Source organism: Carassius carassius, chromosome 2 (genome assembly GCF_963082965.1).
Source record: "Carassius carassius chromosome 2, fCarCar2.1, whole genome shotgun sequence".
In the NCBI taxonomy this organism is placed as follows: domain Eukaryota; kingdom Metazoa; phylum Chordata; class Actinopteri; order Cypriniformes; family Cyprinidae; genus Carassius; species Carassius carassius.
Window position 1 is genome coordinate 21902241 of NC_081756.1, and position 26406 is coordinate 21928646.

General features: G+C 37.5%; 2 protein-coding genes and 1 long non-coding RNA gene across 3 annotated transcripts in view; 1 reads left to right on the top strand and 2 right to left on the bottom strand.

Moving 5' to 3' along the window:
• Positions 1 to 26406, top strand: part of LOC132106558 (dipeptidase 2-like) — a 436558-nt gene that overhangs the window by 392427 nt on the left and 17725 nt on the right. The window lies entirely within an intron of this gene.
• Positions 14051 to 19773, bottom strand: LOC132097490 (uncharacterized). The gene is made up of 3 exons (XR_009422740.1): positions 19383 to 19773; positions 14201 to 14364; positions 14051 to 14154 (listed from the first exon to the last, which is right to left on the bottom strand). It is a non-coding gene; the product is annotated as an uncharacterized LOC132097490 (long non-coding RNA).
• LOC132106550 (Iroquois homeobox protein 5a-like) lies at positions 19923 to 24610 on the bottom strand. Its single transcript, XM_059512333.1, has 3 exons — positions 23945 to 24610; positions 22628 to 23033; positions 19923 to 21153 (listed from the first exon to the last, which is right to left on the bottom strand). The coding sequence occupies exons 1-3, from the start codon at positions 24182 to 24184 to the stop codon at positions 20462 to 20464; spliced, it is 1338 nt and encodes a 445-aa protein (XP_059368316.1). The 5' UTR covers positions 24185 to 24610; the 3' UTR covers positions 19923 to 20461.

Genomic DNA, 26406 nt, shown 5'->3' on the forward strand with positions numbered 1-26406 from the left:
TTATATACTGTTTTAAATCAGTATATTCATACCATTCACAGTATATTTATCTTGAAGAAAAATTCTTCATTTTGTTCGTATACTCTGCCAAGCATCCATGGAGAGAAAAAAGAGGGAGGGAAAGAAGCTCTTGTGTAGAATGATTTCTGTGGTGGAGAAAGTGGAACCAAGCCTCTTAAAACATGAAAACATTCCCCCTCAAACCACCATGACTTAAGCGATTAGGCTGCATCTATAGCAAAACACTCCTATTTCCTGAAGATATTTGGGGCGTTTAATTCTTAAACAATATTGCTTGGTGTGCGGTGTCTCTCCATTATTTGCAACTGCTATTTATTGGTATTCTCATGCTAGTCACTTGAGTAAAGCAAATGAGTGGTGTAGTGAGGTTCTCACTCAATAGATTTACAATAGCCTCAGTTTAATTATTTCCACAACCGTTTCTGTTATGTCAACACACATTAAAGGCAGGAAATAGAGAGAAGGAGGGCAGGAATGTGCTACTCCATGCGAGCGTGGCACAGATGTGTGGCAGTGGTAGACAGTGACATAGAATGGTATGCATATTTCATACTGCATGCATTTTTTACTGGGTGGATTCCATGAGTGCTGTGGCTTTATATTGTGTCTGTCACCGTGGATTTGGATGTGAACAAGCCACAGCCGTGCACTATTTCACTGTGATGTATACTAGGAAACCATTTGTATTCTATTCCGCTCTCCGGAATCTAGTCAGGGGAATCAGCTATAATGAGGTCGCCAATTGAAAAAGTCGTCCTTTGATTTCTTTGCAGTCTGGGTTGAACATATACAAGGAAAGCCACCGTTTGACAGGCAGTCAATGTGTTGTAAAAGGATATTTTTGGAGGATTAGGCCAATGGCAGCAGCTCAGTACCGGGGAATTTTTTCCCATGGTGCCACCTAAATGCTAATATTGTTGACGGATTGATACCGCACACACAAATACAAACACAGACACTCTTTTTAAATATAATATTGATGTGTAATTAAGCTGTGCATTGACATCATGTTAGGCCTGTCCTCTCTTCTGATTACTGGTGGCAATTTCCTTTAGTACTGTTCCCAGACTGCGGTTAAATGTCTGATTATAATGTTCACCAACATTTATATATATATATATATATATATATATATATATATATATATATATATATATATATATATATATATATATATATGTATGCCTTCACCAACGACATAAGGACCAGCAGCAATCAGACATGCAAATGCTCAGCAGTCCAATAGTGTTTGGGTTAATGTAGGGTTGGATAGGGATTGGACAGTGTTTCCAGCACAAGCCTGGAGAACTGCATTCACTGTAATGACTGGCAGGGTCCTTAAGCTGGAATGTAACAGTGGGAGGAGGGAGCCGTGGGCACCAGCCGGGTATCCAGTGTTGTGTCTTACAATTGCCTAAATTTGAAAGGTTACACTCCCCCTCTCCCTCCATTCTCAATGGTTAACCTCCTTACCACAGACAATGTCTCCAGAGCGGCTCAGACTGTTTCAGTCTGCTGTAATCGTCTGGGTTGTGCTGGAGCTGGTAATGGCAGAGTGCTTCTGTGGTGTGAGGTGTCTCTACCTTGTTTTCAGCCTTTAAAAAGTTTACCCATAAACACAGGGACAGTGGAATTCACTCAAACTTTGACCTGCCCTGCAGACAGTAATCAGTCTGCTTAATGTTAAGACTGGGGGGAACTGGAGACTGTTGACAAGTCGAAACACAGGTGAGAGTCTGTGTGTGTGTGTGTGTGTGTGTGTGTGTGTGTGTGTGTGTGTGTGTGTGTGTGTGTGTGTGTGTGTGTGTGTGTGTGTGTGTGTGTGTGTATGAAAGAGATATTATTGCCTTGTGAAAATGGTAAAGAAAAACTGATTTTTATTTCATTATTAGGACTGGGTAAAAATATTAATTCTTTGTTTAATTTAGAAACGTAGTCTGGTCCATGAGCAAATGACTCTAAAACTCAGGACTCTTGAGGTACCATTTATTAAATGAACTCAATGAAATCATCAGGTCTGCATTTCTCAAAATCATCATAAGCCTAAGTGGATCATAGAGACAGTGTCAATGGTGCCAATGGTTTAGATGCTCTATACGAAGACTTACATTGTTGATGAGAATCACAGCCTAAAAAAGTTAATAAATCAAGCTATCCATAAAATATGGAATATTTTATTAAAATATTTTATAATATATTTCTATTTCATATAGTAGCATAAGCTATTTTTCCTGTGTTCTATATTTTTAAAACTAAAGTTTTGTAATGTATTTTTAAAAGTTAGAAGGCTGTCTACTTTAGGTGAGAGAGAATTTTATTTTACATGTAAACAAAATTAAATAAAATGTAATCACAATTCAGAATCTAATTGAATCGAGAGCTTGTAAAATTGTAGCTCTATCAATTACATCCCTAATCATTATGTATGAGCTCACAAATATGTAATTGCACAAACATGTGATAACATGTTATCATATTATCAGTGTGTTTAGAGCAACAATGTGGGCTTTTTCTACATACTGTACAAACTGATATTCAGTTGTGCAGGTATAATGTCAATTCAACGATGCTGATAGCAAAGAATGAAACTTTTCCACACTTTTAGAAAGCTGCATTATAAACAAACTGCAGGACTCTGCTTCTATTGAGCAGAGTGAATTTCTGAAAGGGCTGCAACTGTGATCCAGGCAACATACGAGTGATGGGAATAACCAGCAGGTCATGACCTCAGCGTGAGTTTACTAATGAAGCTAGTAAGCTGAAACTAATCTCTCTCTCTTTCTCTTTCTCTGATGTATTCTTTATTGATTACACAGCATTGCCTGCTAATAGGTCCCCCTGCAGCTGTGTCAAACATAGGTACTTTGATAAAACTGTCAGGAGAACTGTGAGAGAATGAGAGAAAGAAAGAGATGCACATATTCAAATGCCCACCCCCCCGCAACCATTTTAAATTATTACTGAAGAACAAACAAAGTTATGGGTCTAATCTCTGAATGCGGCTCACATATCATGGCCTTGTATTTCCAAAACAGTTGAAGTTGTTTGGACCTTTCCTTGCAAACGTCGCTCTCTCTTATCCTCTTCTTCATCTGTGTAAGAGTGTAGTTGGAATTGGAGTGAACACCGAGGTGTCATTCTTGTTGTGTCTGTCAAAAACTCACTCAGTGAAACGCTCAAAACCTGCAGCAGATGTGAAAAGTGTGTGTGATGTAAAGGAATTTTCCAGAGGGCTTCCTTGTTCAGGCCTATCTCCTCTGAAGCCACATCATCCTGCAGACATCCATGCTGGCTTCATTGAATATTAATTATTCTGACAGCCAAGCTTATTAATCATACTTTAAGCAGTATAGACTTAGAAAACGACACAAAAGATGTCTTCACAGTCCCACAACATGGTTTGCAATGTATTTTAGATCAGGGTAGACATTTTTATATTCAAAACAATATGGATTCTTTCTTTCTTTCTGTCTTAACACTGCTTTGTTGAAGCAAACTTTTTTCATTTTAAGTCAAACTGTGGGTGGGACTGCTAACATGATTTCCCATGATTGCAAAATTTACCAACAGCATTTTATTTTTATGCTGTGCCTTATTATATATATATAAAACAAACTTATTACAGTGCTACCATGAGAGATGGCAATGATATTGGAAAAGCTCTTGAATGCACATGTTGTTTCTTGACGGATGCCCTTGGGGAGACACCAAGAGTCAGACAGATTTGAACATTGTCTGCATTAAAAAAGAAACTGTCTTACAGTATGTGAGACAGACAACCAGACAAACCCAGTGTGTGTGGCCTTTGTAAACACTGACTGTGTTTACATGAACTGAAAAAACCTGACTATTGTCTTTTTTCTAAATATGAAAATGTGCTGAGATTCTTTCATGGGTTGTCATTCTCTGTACTTGCAGTGACCGCAAAAGTGTTTGGACATATTTATACTCGCCATATGCATGTTACACAGCATAATACATGCTCAGTGATTTACCTCCACAAGGTCTGAGCATAAGGAAGATATATTATTAAGTCATGCTTGTTTCAAATCTTTTTTTTTCAGTTTAATGTCAGTTTAATAGTAAAATACTGTTTAAATGGCAAATTCTACATTCTATCTTTAGTCCTCAAATGCTTGATGTTGAGAACAGTTAATGTGCTTGTTGTGTTTATTAGATTTTTTCCTACACATCTGTCCACTATAGTAACACCATGCACTATAGGATATTTGTATTGGACCTAAAATGTCCTTTTATTTGACTTATACAGTATATCTATCTATATATATATATATATATGTGTATATATATATATATATATATATATGTAACTTTAAATTCAATATTTTAATTAAACTATTTCATGCCATTTAATATATAGGCCTACTTTGTGAATATGAGATATATGTATAATTTATTGTAGCACTTTATTTTACAACAATTGTATGCGGTAACGGTTATTTGTATCTTTTTGCTTCACTGTAAATTGCTTTTAGCTTACATTACAACCCTTAATGCATGGTGTCCACTATTGTCAGATGTGTTGCAATATAAAATAAAACACCGGGAAGGATAATATTGCTTTTTCGTTTTTGATTGAATAACTTCTGCATCAATGGTTTAAAATGAGTGTACAGCTGTCCTCTGTCTCTTGCTTTGTATCCTTCTCTAATGTAGGTGACATTATCAAAGCTCTTTCAGGGAAGGGCAATGGTTTCTGTATCAGATCGATGACCAGTGACATACAAATCATATGTATTGATCACCATAATCACTGTTATGAATATAGGGCAGACACTAAAATCATGTGCTCTTAGTCTTAATAGCCCACATCCAAGCAATTACGCTCCCAAACTAAGGCCGACTTACCATATGAATTTTACACAGCCTAATATATGTTCAGTGATTTACCCCCACAATCTGCCCCATAAATCAGCCAAAACCTGCACAGTACTGTTCAATTGGTAGGGTTTGTGTACATGTTATGCTGGAGATATCCATAGGCACTGAGCCCTCTTAGTTTTAATTTTTATTTTTTATGTATGTGTCAATATTTGTGATGTATATATTAATGTCTGGCAGAAATACCAATGAACAAGCTACATTTGGGCCGAGTCAGTCTACAGGTCAAGGACAGGGGAGATATGTCATTATCTCTAGAAGTAATGGATTATGTGTGTGTGTGTGTGTGTGTGTGTGTGTGTGTGTGTGTGTGTGTGTTTGGGGTTTTAATCTCATCTAAATTATGCAAGAATTGAATCGCCATTATGCTTATTATTTATAGCAGCAAATCTTTTTTTACCAATGGTCAAGAAATTTTATGTTTATAGCTTAAATAAAACTATAGCAACTATAGTCAAACTCAAGTCATTAAAAGGTAGTAGTTTAAATTCCTGCTTTTACATTTCAAATCCTACATTTTTAGCAGAGAATTGGTCCCTTGTAAGAGAGTTGTTTTGTATTAGAAGTTGTTGTGAATTTTGACAGTTACAGCTGAAGAGACGCACAGCATTAAATAACACTGCTCATATTCTCACTGCTTGGAAAATTGAAATTGATTGTCAAGCAAAGTGCTTACTTAAACAGATCATTTGTAATGCTATGTCTCGGTCTGGTGATTCAATCTTTAATAGCCACACTCCTTTAGTAAGATTAGGATGTTTATTAACAATTTATTTGAATTGGCTGCTTATTCTGAATCCCCTGATTAGGTTTCTGTCGGTATGTGAATAAAAGTAAAAGAATGAAAGCAATATCAGTCTGTGCTTAATAAGTCTAAATGTTTTCTTTTTCTTCTTCCTAACTTCCTCTTTCTCCGCTTCTCTCATTCTTGACAAATGCACTTTATATCCACCATCACTGTGAATGAGGTTATCATGATCACAATCTTTCTCTGTAGCGAGTGTCAGTATAAAAGGACCAGGCTCTGGAGCAAATTCATATTTGAAAAGCTGATAGCGCTAACATTTACCATTGAATGCAACAGTAATGTCTGTAAAGTCAGGTCAATGTGAATTTAAATAGATTTAACCCTTTGACACGTACGATCACACCGGTGTGATCAGTCTTGGCTGGTCCCTGGAGCGTACGATCACACCGGTGTGATTAGAACGTTCAGTAAATCACGTGATCAACTGCTAAATTCAAAATTTCAAACTTTAGCTTTCACTGCTTTCCCGCTTTGACTGGCACTGAGCCAGAGACAGACGTGCTCAGCTACAATTATTATCACAACTGTTCAGTGTATTTTAATGTTTATTTTATGTTTCATTCACTTTAAATTACACTACACAATAACAGAAATACAGGTTGTTATTGCACACTCATATTTATAACAGTAAAAGAACATTTTAAACATGTAATATTAATATTTATTCAAGTCAAACACATACCTTGTAGATAACAGCTGTTTCACACCGCAAGTGTCAGCAACGCGTGAACAGCGGGTATTTTTTCAGACGTGCGTGCATGTTAATCAATGAGTGCATTCACTCCAGGAGCAGCGTGTGAGCGTCAAGCAGGAGCGTCGCGTGAGATGCAGTGAAGCGGGGGTTACAGTCATTTATTCCGGGAAACATGGATGATCTTGCATGTTGTAAATCCAGCAGGCTCTAAGTCCAACTCTCCATCAGCGTTGTAAACAAATAATGGCGGCGCCAATAGCCCGTCACGTGATAACTTACCGATCAACAAACATGATGTTTTTTTTCACCAAGTATTAATACCACATTAGGAGTTAACTTAAATATATTTAACGATGTTAATAACTACAAGTTTGTAAATATTTTGTATAAAAAATAAAAATATTTTAACTGTCATGGATTGCAGTCTTTTTTTCCCGCTGATAACTGAAGTAAAGCTGACGTCACCGTTACCTCACAATCGCCTTTGTTGTAATTTAAAGACACAACTTTAATCCAGCTCACCAACATAAGAGAAAATGACAGATAATACATTTAAAAGAAGAAAACTGACAAATGAGGAAATTGAGGACATTTTTTTTAATTCTGATGAGGAGATTTTTGACAGCGAGGCAGAGAGTGACAGTGATGAGGATCTTCCCCCAAATCTTGAAGCTCTGGACAACTTTGAAGATGAAGAGATGACACCAGTTCCTAATGAGGCAGAAGAGATAACGTTAAACTCGTTGTGGAAGGCAACCAACCTTTTTTATCCTCCTGGCCCAGGCAATTTTAACAACCAGCACTGTGGTGTGCAAAATCCACCAGAATCACCCAGTGAGGTAAATTGTTTTAAATTGTTTCTAACGGAAGATGTCATGGGAGAAATTGTGGAGGAAACAAACCGCTATGCCTCTGACTTGCAAGAGAAGGAAATGAAAGGGAAGCTGGTTAAATGGGTTCCAACAAATATCCCTGAAATGTACACATTTTTAGTGTCAGTTCTCTTAATGGGTGTGATCAAAAAACCATCACTTCGTGATTACTGGAGCACAGACCCCATGCTCTTGACCCCATTTTTTGGGTCTTTGTTCTCACAGGATCGCTTCCTTCTGCTCCTCCGCTGTCTTCACTTTGCAAACAATGCGACAGCAGTTTCCAATGACCCGCTGAAAAAAATTAGACACATATTCACTGCGCTCACCTCCTCTTTTCGTCGCATTTTTGTGCCATACAGGGATCTGTGTGTGGATGAGTCTCTGATGAAGTGGAAAGGCAGGCTGGCATTTCGTCAGTTCATTCCATCCAAACGGCACAGATTTGGGATCAAGTTTTTTGTTTTGTGTGATGTGCTAACTGGTTATGTGGAGGACATGATCATTTACACCGGATCCTCCACTGACATCCAACATTACCCAGGACTTGGGATTTCTGGGTCCGTTGTGATGACACTCTTAGCACCTTACGTAAGCAAATGTCATGTTCTATATGTTGACAACTGGTACAGTAGTCCCACACTTTTCCAGCACCTCTTGTCACTTGGCACTGGAGCTTGTGGGACTGTGCGCGGAAACAGAAAAGGGATGCCAAAGTTCACCTGCAAGATGAAAAAAGGTGAGGTGGAATTCGAAGAGAATGGGTCACAGTTGGCAGTAAAATGGCATGACAAGAGGGATGTTCATGTCCTTACCACAGTCCATCCAACTGGTATGGCAGCCACAGGCAAGCTGGATCACCTCACTGGGCAACCAATGATGAAGCCAGTCTGTGTGCTGGAGTACAACAAAAAGATGGGTGCAGTGGACAAAGCTGATATGATGACTGGTTTTCATGAATGCACCAGAAAGTCTACCAAGTGGTACAAGAAAGTATTTTTTCATGTACTCGACACAGTTTTACTCAACAGCCACATCGTCTACCGGCAAATTACTGGTGAGAAATGGATACAAATAAATATAAACAAGATAAAAAGTGCTAACATTTTTAATTAATGTAATTTAAAGTGTTAACAAATTCACAATAATAAACAGACCACACGGTCACATACTATTATTTTCTCCTCACTTCCTATTGATGTGCTCTACTATGAGTAGGAAAGGAAATCACCTCCTTACAATTCAGGACCAACCTGATGAGAGGGCTGCTGGAGGAGTACAGCACATTGCGAGGTCCAACCAAAGGCGGGCGTCCTGCCTTGGACACTCCTCTGCGCCTTACAGCCAGGCATTTCCCATCTGAAGTCCCTCAGACCACTTCCCAGGGCAGCAAGACCAGGCGGCACTGCAAGGTCTGCCTCTCCAGCACACGCAAGGGCAAGCAGAGGCGCCTCACCAAGCACATGTGTGTGCCATGCAACACTCCCTTGTGTGCTGTCCCGTGTTTTGAGGAGTACCACACACTGAAGCATTATTAAGCCTGTAAAAAGTCCGAGTATATTAATTCATGATGATACATTGTTAATTATTATTTATTGTAATCATATTATTGTGTATAATAGTTTGCTTTAAACAAAACCATTTATTAAAAGTCAGTATATTTATAGTTTTTTGTTTAATATTTATTGTACATATATTTGTTTTTATATTTGTTTACAAAGCTGATATGATGACTGGTTTTCATGAAGCATTATTAAGCCTGTAAAAAGTCAGAGTAGCCTATATTAATGAATTTATGATGATACTTTATAATTTATTGTAATTAATATTATTAAATATAAAAGGTACCAGTATGTATAATATAGTTTGTTTTAAACAAAAACATTTACCAAAAGTCAGAGTATATTTACAGATTTTGTGTTTGTTTATGATACTATTTTAATTGTTAGTCATTGTAAATATATTTGTTTTCTGTTTTGTAATAGTAATAATAAACGTTTTTGTATAATAGTTTGTATTAAACATTTACCTTACATTTTAATAAAACATACATGAAGCCCAAAACATACATTCTTTTTGGGCTATATGCACAGCTGCACTACTTCCTGAACTTCAGCCAGCTCCTTTGTTTCCGGTCTGTCATTATTGGACAAACTGATTAATCCAGGTTTGTCGGATTATTGTTGCTGTGATTCCTTAGGTCAGGCACACCTGGATTAATCAGTTTGTCCAATAATGGCAGACAGAAAACAAAGGAGCTAGCTGAAGTTCAGGAAGTAGTGCAGCTGTGCATATGCTATACATATCTCTCACTACATGGTATGAAATCTACATGGTATGACATCATCAAATTATATTTCCCTATACAAACATTTGAGCAAGCTGATAAGTGAGGTGTCACCTTTATTTATATAGCGCTTTAAACAACAACAAAAAAAAAATGTGTGTGAACATATATTAATATAATAATTGTATAGACTATATGGTCACACTTCACTTATTAGCTTACTCAAATGTTTTGTAGGCTAGGAAAATATCATTTAACAATGTCATGCCATGTAGCTTTACTCTGCTTTAACATGGCATCTTTTGATTTGCTTTGCAATTGAGAGATATAAAACTCGGTGAGCAATATACTAAAACAAACAAGAAAATTGATTTAACGTCAAATATGTGCTTTGTTATATTCACGTTATGTATAACGTATCAATTCAACTGAACCCTGACTTTACCCCCTGAATGCACGGATTATGGAACATTTTTGCAATAACTTATGCAAAATAGACAAACAAATCGTAATGACGTGAACGACCACATTTTTGAGCAGTCCGTTTTACAAGATAATTTTTATGACATAAAATCTTTATTCATATTTATTGCATGCTTGTAAATAATTCTAGATGCTTCAGAATAAAATTAACAACTAAATACTAATACTCACCGATTGTCACGCGGCATTTCTGGGGGAGATGCACCGATTGTCACGCGGCTGTTCTGGGGGAGATGCACCGATTGTCACGCGGCGTTTCTGGGGGAGATGCACCGATTGTCACGCGGCGTTTCTGGGGGAGATGCAACAATTGTCACGCGGCGTTTCTGGGGGAGATGCAAAGTACCATGTGCAAGCGAAGTTCACAGCAGTGGAGGGAGGGGGGGGGCAGCAAACAGAACCATTTCAACCATAGTCGGTACACGCTAACAAATTATTTGAGAGGTTTTGAATAAAAAAATTAAATAAAGCGAAATATCCAAGCTAACGTTACTCACCTGCAGACGGTTATCCATTGTGTGCGCGCCATTTTGACTGAAATGTCACATGACAAGGTTCATGCGTCTCCATGGAAATTAGAACGCGACTGATTGCAAAATAACGGTCGCAGAAAAAAACTCACGCCAGACTGCTGGTCTGACTATTTTAGAACTTACGTGCGAAAAGGTTAAAGAGAATCTGTTTCCACCACCTTTGTTTGGTAAAACTGTCACATTGTAGTTGCCAGTTTGATAGATTGATGACACTGATGTTGGAAAATAGCACACGTCATAATAACCTGTGCAACTTTTTTTTTTGAGCTTATTCAGTATCATATTTTACACTTATGCAATATGTATTCCATGCGTGCATATTGCTTCAGTAATTGCTTTTGCTGTTCATTGCTGTTTGATGCTGAGTGCTTTGTCATATTTAAAACACAGACCTAATTAGTTTTATTTCTAGAAATAGAGGGAGGGAAAGAATCGGAAAAAAAAAGAAAAGAAAAAAGAAAAGAACTGGGAGCCAGAGGACCGATGGGGAGAAATAGAGCATTCTTGCCTTTCCTATGCTGAAAGTAAATGAGGGAATAGTTTTTTTTTTTTTTTCTAGATAAAAAAAAGCTTTATACATAAAGCATAGTAAGTTTGACAAATATTGACAAATTAGATTTTTTTTTAAGTTTTGTACAATTTTCAATTCTATAAAAATGTCAAGTGTCTTTGAGCTCTGGAAATATTTAGTAGAAGTAGAAGTAGTAGTAATAATAGATACTAATATTAAAATCATATACACTTTTTTCAGATTATTTTCTTTTATTGCTTTGTTATAATTAATGTTGTTGTTCTTCTTCAGTTATTCATTGTAATTATTATTATTAGCAGTAGCAGTAGTAGTAGTATAACACGGGCTCCGATTTGTGTGAGAATTTATAGAGGGGGGCACAGGAAGGGTGAAGGGATTATTTAAAAAATATGCAGAAATGCTTTTGACCCCATGGCAACCTCTTACTTTCCCTCCAAAGCTCATTAATCATTGCTGGGATTCAAAATGGCTGCTTAAATTAATAGACTAATTATAATATCCTCCTTTTATTTCACAAAATGGTGTTGTAGGTTTTTGTTTTGCTGCTTTTGTTGACTTCAGTTTAGTAGTGTCTTTTGCCTCCTTGTCTTATTTGGGGTGCTCTTTTTTCAAGGAGATGGTTGGCAGAAAAAAAGAGTGAGGGTGAAGAGAGAGAGAGAAAAAGAAAGAGAGGGGTGGATATCTGATTACTTCTGTGTTTTCCCACACACTGATCAGAGACTGAAAGTCGAGAGCATGTGTCCCTCAAAGCAAGGAGTTCACTCCTGTTTCCAGTTTAACCTCCTATTAAACTGTCCTTTGTCTTGCTTCTCCACTGCTGCAGGCTCAGTTCCACACACAATGACCTGGGGTCAGATAGGTTAAGGGGGGTAAAAACTAGTCCCAGTGCCCATCCAAGAAAGACAACGGATCTATGCAATGTGTTATCAGAGAAGAAGTATATACTACCACTGTTTGATGATCGGTGGAGCAATAAATTCATTTATCATCATTTTATGCCTCATCAAACAAGTTGCCAACCCTTCTATGGGAGTAACAGAAATTAGCTAGTGAAAAAGTGTTCATTTTAGTTAGGGGCTAGGTAAGTGCTTTTTGATTGCCTTCTCCAACAATGCTTTCCCTGACAAGCTAATAAATCAGATCCAGACATATTCTGAAGTGCTGCTGTAAGGATGAGCAACAGTATCAACTTCAGCTCACACACAAAACATTCAGAAATGTTCAGTAATAGTTACTTGCAAAAGTAGTTTTTTTTTTAAAACATTTTTTTTATTTTTATTAGGGATAGTACACCCAAAAATGTAAAAATTTTGTTTACTCACATTTCAAACCTATGACATTCCTTTTCTTAAGTGGAACATAAAGGAAGATATTTTGAAGACTGTTCATACACTGAAATTGAGTGGGGTCCAAAACATAATTGAGGAAAAACAAATAATGATTATTTTATTTTTTTAGGTAAACCATCCCATTTAACAATACCAGCATGTGAATCCATGTTTGCCTAAAAAGTAAATGTACCTGAAGAGCACTGATGTTGTCTTGTGACCATCATTGCCAGGGCTCACCTGAATGGTAATCAGACTGAAATGAGCTTGTGTTGAAATCTCTTCTGTGTTCTGTAGCACAGTGTTGTACTGTGGCCCCATTTGCTCTGTGTTTGGCAGACAGGTGAAATCATGCCATGCTACACCTATCTTGCCCAGATGGCTCCGGCATTCTCAGCCAGAGAATTACTTCTCAGACCGGAAATGGCGCCTTCATCGAAAATGAGGTCAATCGATTAGTCGAGCTTGGGCTGAGGCTTGCCCCCATTGCTGCAGTGTAACAGGTATTAATATATTTGGCAGGGTCCTGTCTGGGGCTAGGGGGTTCAGATGAGACCTAGCACGGAAGGTTGAAGGGAGGCCACAGTTGGCGTTTTATCAGTTGAAAAAGCCTTGCTGATGAGATTAACTATTCTGCTATTCTGCACACTGCTAATCAAAGAGCAAGCCAACAGTCTCTCGGTTGGCACACAACTAAAACGCAGTTTAGATGGTGTTTAGTAAATTAATGGAAAAGAACAAAGATACTTTGTTGTCAGTAAAACAGAAAGCCAGTGACATCCACCTTATTTTTAACATAAGAAAGTGTGCAGCCATTTGTAACTTGAATGTATGAGGCTTCCTGAGTCATCTGCTTTGATTGATTTTATCTATACAAAAACAGTCTTTTATGCTGCTTGATATATTTGTTATTATTTACATTTATGATCATAAACAAACAAATCGGTTTATAGTGCAAAACTTTGTTTACTGCACTTTGTTATTCTTCTAGGAGTTTACTTATGACAGCGGATGAATCAGAAGTCTTGCACGTGAATCAGATGTCTCACATTCCTAGTTAATAGCTTAAAATAAGTAGAATATGGTGGATATAGAGACAGGGTATGGTAAAAAAAAAATTCAAAAAAAAAAAATTAAAATAAAAAACAACTTCTATTGATTGAAAGATATAGGTAACCCAAAAATGTTATTTTGTCATTTACTTAGACTTGTGTCATTTCAAACATAATTAGTTTATTTTTTAATACTTCCTAATAAAGTCAAGGGGTCCAGTGTTGTTTTGGACACCACCAAATATGGACCAAAAAAAGATATACAACAGAAGACATAAAATTATATAGATTTTGAATGAGTGTGAGTAAATGACAACAGAATTACATTTTGTGGGGGAACTGTCCCTGTTTTCATTTCATGAAATCTATTATTCTTCTTATGATTTGCTCTGTGAATTAATTTTAAATACCTATTTGGACTTGCCAAAGGGATTTTAATGCTTTTTTTTTTTGGTGCCCTGACTGTTGTTAATTGCTTGTTGTACATCATCAGCAAGTGCCTTCTCTTAATTGGCATTAATGGGAGTTCAGCAGTAATGCTGCCTCCTCCTCATTTAGTGTGTGAATGTGTACAGTATAGGTACAGGCGCACAGTGTTGTGACTGAGTAAAGCGTGTCTCAACTCCTTCTCATTAATGTTGCCTAAACACACACACACACACACACACACACACACACACACACACACACACACACACACACACACACACACACACACATAGAGACACACTGCTGTCTTCACATAGCTCAAAATAACCCCAGTAAAGCAGCAGCCATTTATCTGTATCTGGGGAACTGATCCAATTACAGAGCTTACATTTGCATCCATCAGCCCAAGAGCGGGAAATTTCTCTATAAAAAAACAAAAACAAAAAAAGAAGACCTGGTCAGCTTCTTGCACTGCCATAAAAAAGCCCCTCATTCTCCTGTATAACTTCCGTCATCAGGCTTGGCGTAGTTCCCCAGGTGGTCTGCAGATAATGGCCGCTTATTCCTGCTATCTCACAGAGCAGCGCATCAGAACAGCCATTAGGCTAAATATCAGTGTCATAATGTGGAACAGATGTCTAGAAGAAAGGGATCATTTAAAAAGGCCAAATGTAAATAAACAGGCAGCTTGCAGCCCTCCCTTCATCCCCTTTTTCCTCCGTCCCCCTCTCCTCTCCCCTCGTTCTCGTGGACCCAGTGTAGTGCCCAAAAGAAAACAGTTCATCAATCTTAATCTGAACCATTAAGAATGTAATAATACTAGCTGCTTATCTAGGCAAAGTGGTGCTGTGGGACTCTTAGGACTTGAGCCTAATGTGTTGAAAACGGTCCCTGATTTCTTTCCTTGGAGTGAAAAAAGTGTTTATATCTGCATTAAAACTAAATATTTATAACCTTGTGTGGCTTCGACTTTCCATTGAGCTGATATTTCAAATTACATGTGCTTACCATTAATAGTAGTGACAGGGTATAGTTAGAAGAGAAAACATAATTAAACAATTGCAAAAGTAATTATGCCAATTTTGTTGTTGTTGTTTATGTCAAATGCCATCCAGATATATTTCTGAATGTTGTTGTTATAATGCACATTAAATGATACGTTAAATGTGATCTAGTTTTTGTGATAGCCTGATCTTAGATTTAAAAGTAAATATAATTTGGTAATATAATAGTTTAGTTGGACAGGTGATGGAAAGGTAACACCTAGTCTCAGATCTAAAGCAGGAGATTAGAAATGAGAGACCAGTTTAGGGTTGTCTTGAATTTGATATTGTGTGGTTTAATATTATTTAACATCTAAATCTTTATGTTGGTAGATACACCTACACACACACACACACACACACACACACACACACACACACACACACATACATATATATATATATATATATAGGTCAATATATTTAATGTGTGTGTGCGCGCGTGTGTGTAAGGTCCTACAGTATGAGTTAGTGCGTTTTGTTTTATTAAATCCACAAATGAAAATTCTGCTCATATAATTACATTTTAGCTAACGAGCGCAGGTAAAAATATGTGGTTTTACTTTGACACCAAATAAAGCCACTTGATGTCTTATTGTCTCCTCATGCAATTATCCTATTAGCCCACTGATTTATTATTTCTATAATTTCTATCAAAAACGCGCTCGGGTCATTATTCTTCGTTAACGTAATAAATAAATAAATAAATAAAGTTGGAGGTTTCACTTAAAACACCAGAAAGCTGAAAATGACACGTGTAATCTCTCCCCAGAGAGCCGCGCGCGGGCAATAGGAAAACAGTGGGTGAAGTCTATAGGCTAAGGTGGGGGTAAATAGCAGTAAATCACAGCTTGTCACTTCATCTGGCTCAGCTTTCAATGTAGCCTACGTCTGCCCATCTGAAATGTGCCTTTAACACGAACGATTTATAAGTGTCGAATGGGCCATGACTTTGCCGAGAACCTGCTCTTTACTTCTACTTCCCCACTCGTTTACTGCCGTTAGAGCACGCGAAATGATATATGTCAGAAGAGCCCTTACAGCAGCTCGATTTTTTTTTTTTGGAGGGGGGGGGGGGGGGGGGGGGGTTGGGCTGGGGGGTGGAGAGAAAATTGGCTAATTTGTGAAAATTACGCCCCATGGCTGCGTCACACTCTTCGTGGTGGAGTAAAGAGAGACTAGAGAGAAACAGCTGGTGTTCATTTTTAGCACCCATAATTAATTAAGAGGTTCCTCAGTGGGATTGGATGATTAAATAAAAGGGAAGAGGTATACCTAGCATGCACTAGCCTGTTGAAGAGGTCAGTTCAGTTTCTTTATAAAGTATGCGGATGTTGGTTTGAAAATAATTATTCCCTGACAAACAGTTTTTGCGATTATTTCTCGGTTTTCTTTTTCTTCTCTCTCTCTCTCTCTCTTTTATTTTCAACCAATGTCCCTTCACGCTCGTCTCTCTACTTTTCTAGACTAACTAGCCCTAATCAACCAACATATTGTTTACTTTAAGGAGAGACAGAGAAGGGAAAAACTATTCTGAATTTTGCCCTGCTGTTTAGCACAGATGTCCAGGTCAAATAAATCGGTGTTCTTTTAAACATTCGAGCTGAATTTGATCAGCTGGAGTCATGTTAGTGTGGAGGGAGTAGTAGCCTATAGTTGTTAGTTGTTATCATGTGGACTGTTGATATTATGCAGACATCATTTTTGGAACACTTGGTCCGGTATGTTTTAACGGTTGTTTAGCGCTTAATTTTATCAACAGGTTCTGATTACGCCATAGACTTTACCTGTGTTATTTATTTATTTATTTTCTGGAGAGGCGAAGTCGCTTACTGCTCGATTACGTGGCAGGTGTAATTTAAGATTTAAGATCAAGTTTTCGGTTTTAAACTCATATTTATCCTATTTAGCATTAGGCAGGGATGCAACAGAATATTGTTCATAAAAATGATAATTTGGTGCTTGGTGTTGTGAGGTTGTAGACCGTGAAAATGCTATTGCTGAATGATATATGCAAACACGTTTAGGAAATATACCCAGAGGATATTTACTATACACTGAATTTTAGAGCATCAGTTCTGCATTTTCCCCAACAAATTTATTAAAAATTCGTATAATATTTAGAAATGTAGCCTGTAAAAAAATGATGGGATTTTGTGTAAGAATTATGAGTGCACGCTTTGTAAAATGCTGCTGCGTGAATAAGCTAAATGTCACCTTTCTAATTAAAGTAAATAGTTGGAAGTAAGGGCCTGTCGACACTCGCCTTTCCAATGTATTTTGAACAGCTTGGGAATTATTGCAGTAAACGCTTTTGTAATTTCGTTATTTCCCCCACCCTTATTCGATATGGCTCATTGTTCAGAACCTATCTTGAAATTAATCCAGATGTTGGCTATAACCAAAGAATGAGAAAACTATGCTAATTTAAAATTTTAAGAGTTTACATCGCAGCTCCGCCTAAAATAAAGGAAAATCGTGGATGAAGTCCTTTCTGGATACATGGCTCTTTTGTATGCTACTCTTTTCCTCTTACTTATTGTAGAGCTGCGAAGAAGTTTTTTCGCAGAACAGGAATTTTACATTTTTAAATCTTATTTCAGCATATTATTTATTTAGCCCATCCTTTAGCATCTTCTCAGTCTTTCTATTTTTTTACACGTGGGAACTGTCTTGCTCTCACTTGACATGCACACAGTGACAGTGGAACTCTTCCGAACAATGAGACTGAGACTCATTCAAGTGAAAGAGAGAGAGAGAGAGAGGGGGAGACGTGGGGGTGGGGGGGGGGGGTTGAACAAAGTCGTGTGGGCTCATCGCGGAGTTCGTGCGGTTATTCATTCTCACAAAAGCACGGACCGGCCGACACGAATCTGAAAGCTTTCAGGATTAATACATTGTGCCACGTTTAAGATTATTGAAGCCTGTGTTTCAAAATAGGGTATGAGCGATATTAAATATCGGTTGCAGTCTAAAACTATTAACGACAATAGAGCGAATAACAATATCCAATGTGTCTTTCGTTATAATAATGTAATACCCTTAACACAGCAAATTAAAATAGACAACCACTGATTTAGCTAAGGCTCCGTGTTAGTGATTGACCTTTGAAAATTTCTGAAAATTAAATATAATTTTTTTCATTATAGCCACCTCTCAAAGCTAATTTTAGTTTAAGTTCACATGACTTTTACGGAGTACATTAGACATCTTCAGTGTGTTCAAACCTTTCAAATCACCATATTGGTGTCTGTATCAGCTTTTACACAATCCCCATCTACTAGTTGAATTATCCCACTGATTTGCATCATGCGTAAAATGAGATCGTAAATTATTATTGATATTTCAAAATTTAAGCCTTCTATATCAATATTAGAAGAGAGGATATTTTCAAAAAAATGTAACAGTTCAGCTTAATATTTATTAGAATCATCCGGGAGTAAAATGTAACCATCTGTCTTCGAGAATATAAACTGCTGCTTTTTACATTTATAGAAGGGGTTATGCACACACAGGGCATTGCATCGAATGCTTCAACTCTTAGAGGGATCAGCAAAGAAAAACATAATTATGCTATTTAACCGGCTGATGTGGTGCAGCGGCAGCTCCATCTCACTCCGAGAGATTAAATATAGCACCCCCCAACCTCCCCCAGCTCGCTCAGCTGCCGGGGAAGGACATTAGAGCCAAGGGAATTAAATGAAACCCTGGGGACTTTCACCTGGAGTGCGCAAAGTAAACTATAGAGATTAATGACACGACCTCCAGCTGAATCAAGTCGCTTCCCGTCCTCACATCCATTATTATTATTATTATTATTATTATTATTATTATTATTATTATTATTATTATTATTATTTTAATGCTAAAAATATCTGTCCTATGTAGAGGATGTGTTAAATTGTCCGTTTAATTGTTTGATTTAATTGTAGGCTACTGTTTGCTGGGCCATACTGCGAAAAATACTACAGAAAGGCAATTTTATTAATTATATTATTTTATAATAATTATATTTAATCGAACCATGCTAAATAATAGAACTGATTTGTACATAACAAACTACAAAATATATACTTTTATTTTTAATTGTTATTATGTTCCAAAGAGTTTATAATTAGCTAAATGTTCACTGAAATCTGTTATAGATTTGAGTTGTAAATAATAATAATAAGAATAGCATAAAATGTATTACTAAAACAACTGAAATCTTTATTTATCTTTACTGCAATCTCTTTGTGGGATTTTGTATTTCGACAACTCTTTCTGCATTTGCTAAAGCACAAACATTTTTTTTAAAGCTTATGATCTGCTACTCCAGGTTATCTGCGCCTCTCGAAAAAGGTTCACTCAGTCTCTTAAGAGTTAGGCCTCGAAATTAAGAGCAAGTGTGACACCTACCTGCGGGCGAGGGTAGAAGTGCAGGACAGTATTAAGGAGCAGGACATGCCAGGGGGACATTTGCTTTTCACGGCACCTTGGCTACACTCTTGAAAGCCATCAGCGTCTATAATCCAAAGCACTATTAAGCCTACCCTACCATTTAATGATATAACTGAGCTGTATGCTCCCAGACCCACTCCGCACCGCCGCGCGCCTCTAACCACTTTGCCACGCCTAGGAAATAGTAATGAGGTCTAAATTTGGCATAAAATCGAACTCATTACTGGAGTTCGCCACCTGATTTCTTTGCATATAACACGACGCGGTTGGAATGTAATTGGGTTAAATGACTGCTCGACACTTTTGCCGGTGATGTCATATCAATATTCATCCGTCTGGACATCTCTCTGTTTGCAAAAGAGAGATGAACATTGCCCAGACCGAATGCTATCGAGAAAAAAAAAAAAAAAAAACACTTAACAGCTACCGACAAATTAAAACCCCGTCTTCAAACGGCTTCCACCCCACCCCACCTTAGTTGCAAAATGTGCCACCCTTGCTTCCTTTTTTAAAGAGGTAAATCCTGAAACAGTATGTTCCTGCTAATTTCAAGTATTATCACACTGCTTTACTTGGAGACATTAAGCGTTTAGCAATAACAGCCTATTTGTCCGGTCATGATGTAATTTTTTCCGCAAATAAATAATATCGCTTTAAATTGTGCAGCTATCAAACTCACATTAACATGAACGCAAACTCCAAAATCAATCGCTGCATACATTTTCTTTTCCATAATTTACTTCAAAGATAGTGTATTGTCCATTTTAAATACAAAATGCTACATTAAATATACATATTAGTCTTTAATACAAATAGACTCAGGCGGCTGCAGCGTTTAAGACAATTCTTAGAGGTTACATCCTCTTGATTAACCATTCAGAAACTAAGATTTTGAGGATAAGCATTTACTCAGAAAATAATTGTCCTCGGATTTTATTATTATTATTATTTTTAATCAGAATGCGTCTTCTTTTGCTTCTTCTTTAAGCAACCACAATAATAAATAAATGTCCGTGTGATTGGCGATGAATCCAGTATTAAATGTTTGACATACCTTTCTTTAGCTCATAAGGTGAGTCTTTACAATTATCTACCTGTATTTGGCTTCTTACTTTGCTTTCTCTTACCAGAGCCTCGGCTCTGTTTAAAATAGTCTGGTTTAATCCATTGAAATGTGCAGTAGAACTGGTGTTGGTGCCGTGGCTGCTGTGGAGGTGTCCGAAAGTGCTGTAGTTCGTGTAGCCCGGGTAAAAAGGGGACGTGTAGTAAATAGGCCGAGAAAGGACAGTGTTATTAGGAAGAGGGCACTGAGGGGAGGACCGGGTCGGCGAGGCAGCGCTGGCTATGACTGTGCTTTGACCCAGCCCCACGGCCTGTGGAGCCTCACTGTTCCCTTTGCACCTGTCCGAAGACGTGGCGATCTCGACTAGAGACCAGAGTTTGGGTTTGGGCGCCGAAGGGGGAGAATGAATAACAGACGTTACGTTGCTGTTCCCCGTGCTCGCGGCCTGGTCCGGTTCTGAGGGCTTTTCTTGCGTAATGAGATCATTTCCTTTGTGAAGGACGGAGGGAGAAGAGGTAGTGGGTTTTGCTTGTTCGGCGAGCAAATCCGTCCGCTCCTCTGTGTCTTTTAATTCCGAGTCTGTCAAAACTGGATCAAGCTCTTTAGCATGTGAATCGTCTTTAAACCTGTCGCATGGTATTTCCCCTGGGTTAATGAGTTTATGATCTGAAAATAGAACAAAAAAAAAAAAAATAGATTTGACAAAGCAATCTTTGTCTAAAATAACATTTTGCATATATATATATATATATATATATATATATATACATACAGTACAGACCAAAAGTTTGGAAACATTACTATTTTTAATGTTTTTGAAAGAAGTTTCTTCTGCTCATCAAGCCTGCATTTATTTGATCAAAAATACCGAAAAAAAAATGTTGTGCTATATTATTACAATTTAAAATAATTGTTTTTAAATGTATTATACTTTAAATTGTCATTTATTTCTGTGATGCAAAGCTGAATTTTTAGGATCATTATCACATGATCCTTTAGAAATTATTCTAATATGATGATTCATTATCAAAGTTGGATACAGTTCTGCTGCTTAATATTTTTTCAGAACATGTGATACTTGTTTAGGATACTTTGATGAATAAAAAGTAAAAAAAAAAAAAACAAGCTATGTTTTAAAAATATAAATATTTTGTAATAACAATATTCACTACTGGTCAGTAATTTGGGGTCAGTAATTTTTTTTTCTTTCTTTTTTTCAAATAAAATCAATACTTTTATTCAGCAAGGATGTGTTAAATTGATAAAAAGTGATAGTAAAGAAAATATATAATTAGAATATATATTATTAGAATTTTTTATATTTTTAATAAATGCAGTTCTTTTAAACCTTTTATTCATCAAATATATTAGACAGCAGAACTGTTTCCAACACTCATAATAAATCAGAATATTAGAATGATTTCTAAATGATCATGTGATAGACTGGATGTTACATGTGACAATGAAGGCTGGAGTAATGATGCTGAAAATTCAGCTTTACATCACAGGAATAAATTAGTTTTTAAAAGTATATTCAAATAGAAAACTATTATTTTAAGTTGTAATAATATTTCCCAATATTACTGTTTTTCTGTATTTTTGATCAAATAAATGCAGGCTTGATGAACAGAAGAAACTTCTTTCAAAAACATTAAAAATAGTAATGTTTCCAAACTTTTGGTCTGTACTGTATATATATATATTTTTTTTTTTTTTTTGAGAAAGAGAAAATATTGCACCCATATTTTAAACTGTTGTGTACAGCTAGTTTTACTGTTTAAAAAAAAAAAAACATTTATTTCTGTGCAATGAAAATAATCATTTGACATTTATTATTATTATTATTATTAGTAGTATACTAATAATACAAATAATAATATGGCTGGTGTTATTACAGCTATAAATGAGATGCCGTGCGCCAGCTGTGTCCTTATTATGCAGCTCGAGATAAATGAAGTGCAAAACACCATACGTCACCAGCAATTCACAGTCCATAAGAAGTCAAATTAGAGGAGTTCAAGGTGATAATTATTTAAAGCAATTCTCCCATTATAAATAATATACCACCATTAACCAGCAATCAATTTTGCGCCCGGAGTGGAAACGACTGCAATGAAAAATTTATGATTTTTCCACAGACCTGCCTCTGTGTCTGTGGAGTTTCCCTTGTCCGTGGGCTTGTTTGGCTCGTCGTCGTCGTTTTTCTCGAGATCAATGTTTTCGTCCTCCTCCTCGTCCTCGCTCCGGTTCCGTGGGGTCCAGGTCATCTTGTTCTCCTTCTTTAGCCTCCTCCTGGCGTTAGCGAACCAGGTGGACACTTGAGTGAGGGTCATTTTCGTGATGATAGCCAGCATGATCTTCTCGCCTTTGGTGGGGTACGGGTTTTTCCGGTGCTCATTAAGCCAAGCTTTCAAAGTGGCTGTTGCGTCCCGGGTAGCATTCTTGCGGTAAGCTGGGTCTCCATACGGGTACGAGCCCAAGGGAGCAGCGTAAGGATGATAACCTATAGATCCGGTCATGCCTGTCGTGTGGTCATACGGGGAGCTCTGCAAGAAGCCAAACCAATTGTTTTATTAGCAAAGTATCACTTTATGGACACCTGCGCACAATGTAGGATCGGTTACCAACGCAAAAACACTATAAACAAACACTCCTGCACACACACACACACACACATGTATGCCATATGAATACACTTTAAATCCACTTAATCAAAACAGTGAAGCACAAGGCCGCGGGGCCACATTCTGTCATTTCTGTTTTGTCAGTTGCCTCATTCCCCTCAGCAAGAATTATTGTGAAATGAAATTTCACAACTTTCCATCCAAAAGTAAATCCCACCTTTTTGTAAACGATCATAAACCTCCCTTCAACAGCTATACTGACTTTTGACAATGTTTATATTCAGATTAGCCAGCTAATTAGAATTTGCAGCTTTATGTTGGGTCATCTGACAGTGTGTTGTTGACCAGCGCTGGCCTACGTGCACGCAATTCATATTTAAATAGCCGGTAGCCTATTTGACTAAATTCATGGTTAAAGACAAAAACGAAACAATTGATCATTTATTCCTTTTGATATCAGGATTTTTTTTAAAATTCAGTATATATATTACGCGAAATCATGTTTGTATGTTTTGCTATTTGCATATCGAATTCGAAGTGAACTGCTTTATTTAGGCTACTGTGTAAAGAAAATTATCAAATGCCTTTTTGTCTGTTTGAGAACAGTTTTCTGCTTGTTTAAAAAAAAATTACTGCAATAGCCTATATATTTGAAGTATCATGAAACCCAGTCAAATTCCGCGAATGCATATTTGATTGTTAAAACCGCAGATGTTGCGCAAATGATTTATGTGTGTCTCAGTCTTGCAGCACAATGCATTACAACAAAGCGTAAAAAAAATATCCGGCAACTTCTAAAAGTAGAAAAATAAGACCGTGAATATCGCACTCACCACATAAGAAGTGAAAGTAGCGGCGGCCGCATCAGCACTGTACGGGAGATGGGAATTATAGCCTGGCGAGGCGCTGGTGAACGCTGTAGATCCGGCATAGGGAGCGAAAGCAGAGCCAGAGGAAGATCTCCCTAGCTCCTCTGTCCGGGGTCCCGATATCACGCTTGTACTGTAGGCAGGACACGAATAGAGTGCCAAAGAGGCGGAAGGCTGATACAAGTAGCCCTGAGGGTACGCCATGGTGAAGAACCAAATATAAACTTCTCGCTTGAGTTGTTCTCCCTCAAACTCTCACGCGCTCTATGCGCTCGCTCATAGAGTTCCGAGTAAACAGACCTCCGTCCCGTCCTCCACACGTTGATATCAGAGATTGAATTTAAAGAAAATGACGAATGCATAGACTTCGCACTCGTTAATCAGTCGTTGTCCGACTCACGCGGATTTTCGACTGCTCTCTCACCCTCTGCGCGCGCTGTGACTCTCATGCCGAGCGCGCGGGACAGGTTTTTTTGCTCTCGGATGGGGCTTTGCTTTAGAGAGTGTCTTGCCCTGCCAGGATGCTAAATTGGAAATTGAGGATTCTGACGCCTAATGTGAGCCTCTCGCTCCTCCTCTCGGGGTGTAGTCATCGAAGGAAAGGCAAGCTGGAGCTGGGTTACAGCAGCTCAGCCTGAATCGACACACACACACACACACACACACACACACACACACACGCTCTCTCTCTCTCTCTCTCTCTCTCTCTCTTGCACGCCCCCCCCCCCCCCCCCCCCTTCTCTGTACACGCATACCCTGGCACTCACTTACAATCTTCCCCGCTATCCCCCTATTTTTGTCTCTAACAAGCCTCAATGCCTTCGAATGAGCAGCTTCAACCCCTGGATGGCGGTCTCATGCGAGCCAGTATATGAACTTTCAAGTTTCCTCATTTTCTAAATAGACGAAGCCTTTATTTTCACACATGATTAATAACAAATGGACTGTTATCTTCTTGGGGACGGCTTGCCAAATACGACAGGAGATACTACAAGTGCTCTTTGCAGTTCTTCATTCTCTTTGGTTTTGTGTGTTCTCGTCGCTCATTTCAAGCTTACTATTTTTTGTTCTCAAGAATGCGCGACAGTCTGATCCATCGTGTCTAAGTCATCTGAACACGGATGTTTTGGTGTTGCTTTTAAACTTGCGTTTGCAAATGATCATGGATAATTTGGAGGTAGTATATATTTCATTGCCTCATTGTATTCATTTATAGCTTAAAAACATTTTTACACTATAGCTTTTGCAAAAAAAGAAAAAAGAAATTCTTAATTTTGCAGAAACAAGGAGCCGAAAGTGACCGTATATGCGCGCTTATTAGATCAAGTCTCAGCAGCAAGAAAGTGAAGAAGTAACTTTTGACAGGTGTTAACTGATTTGTCCGCTGGACAGTTTAGCTACGCCTCAGATCCCGGAACAAACCAGATCTTCTTCTCCTTTACACCAAAGCCCCAAGCGCAGACAGATTAAGACCATATAAACCACGGCAAATCCATCACGACCAGGGGCTCTAAGCCCCTTTGATTCAAACAGATATATTTCTCAGTGGAGGAGAATATCCTTATGTAAGCTATTTTATTCTGTTTGCTCGCAGACTATATTATGTGCGTCTACACTAACAAATAACAAGATATATATCATAACTACATTAAGTAAATAAATATACTTAAAATGCATTAGGTTAAAACTGATTTTATTTTTATTTAATGCACACGTCATCAAAACAATAAATGATAAAACTCAAAAACCTGATAAAAGTACAAGCTACATGTAATGTAATTATTATTATCTTTTATGATTTAAGTGATGTCCACATAGCCTACCCAAATAATGGAAAATGGAGGAAATGGCGCAAAAGTTGCATTAATAGCCTAAATCTAATCTACAAAATTTCCTTTACACATATTCACAAACAGCAGGTGAATTGATAAATAGCATACATCATGTAGTAATGATTAATATGCAAAACGTAAAAAACAAAAAACAAATGGTGGCTGAGGAACTTCAAGTGGGAGTTAGTGGACTGGCTCACTTGTTAAAAGTCTCTCTGAGCCGAAAGGGATCGCTGTAGGCGCTGCTACAAAGTGCGTTCGTGAGGTCACGTGTTACTGCACTCTCAAGAGTGAAGAATGATGACGCTCAAACTCAATGGACCAATGCTAAGTTCAAAGCAAAACAAACTGTAGACATACGAAATTACCGCGATGTGTTAGTAAAGTGTTTTTATCAAGTCTGAATGCACCTCCCGTGAGTGTATATAAATAAATGTAATTCGACTGAGGTGCATACGAGATGACAAAAGCTTATGAGTGTTGTTAGTTCTTGTAATATATATTAAGAGTAAACCAAGATAGACATACATTTTTTTTAAATTGTCTTTTTACTTTTTTGAATAGAGTGCATATAACAGAAAAATAATTAAATAT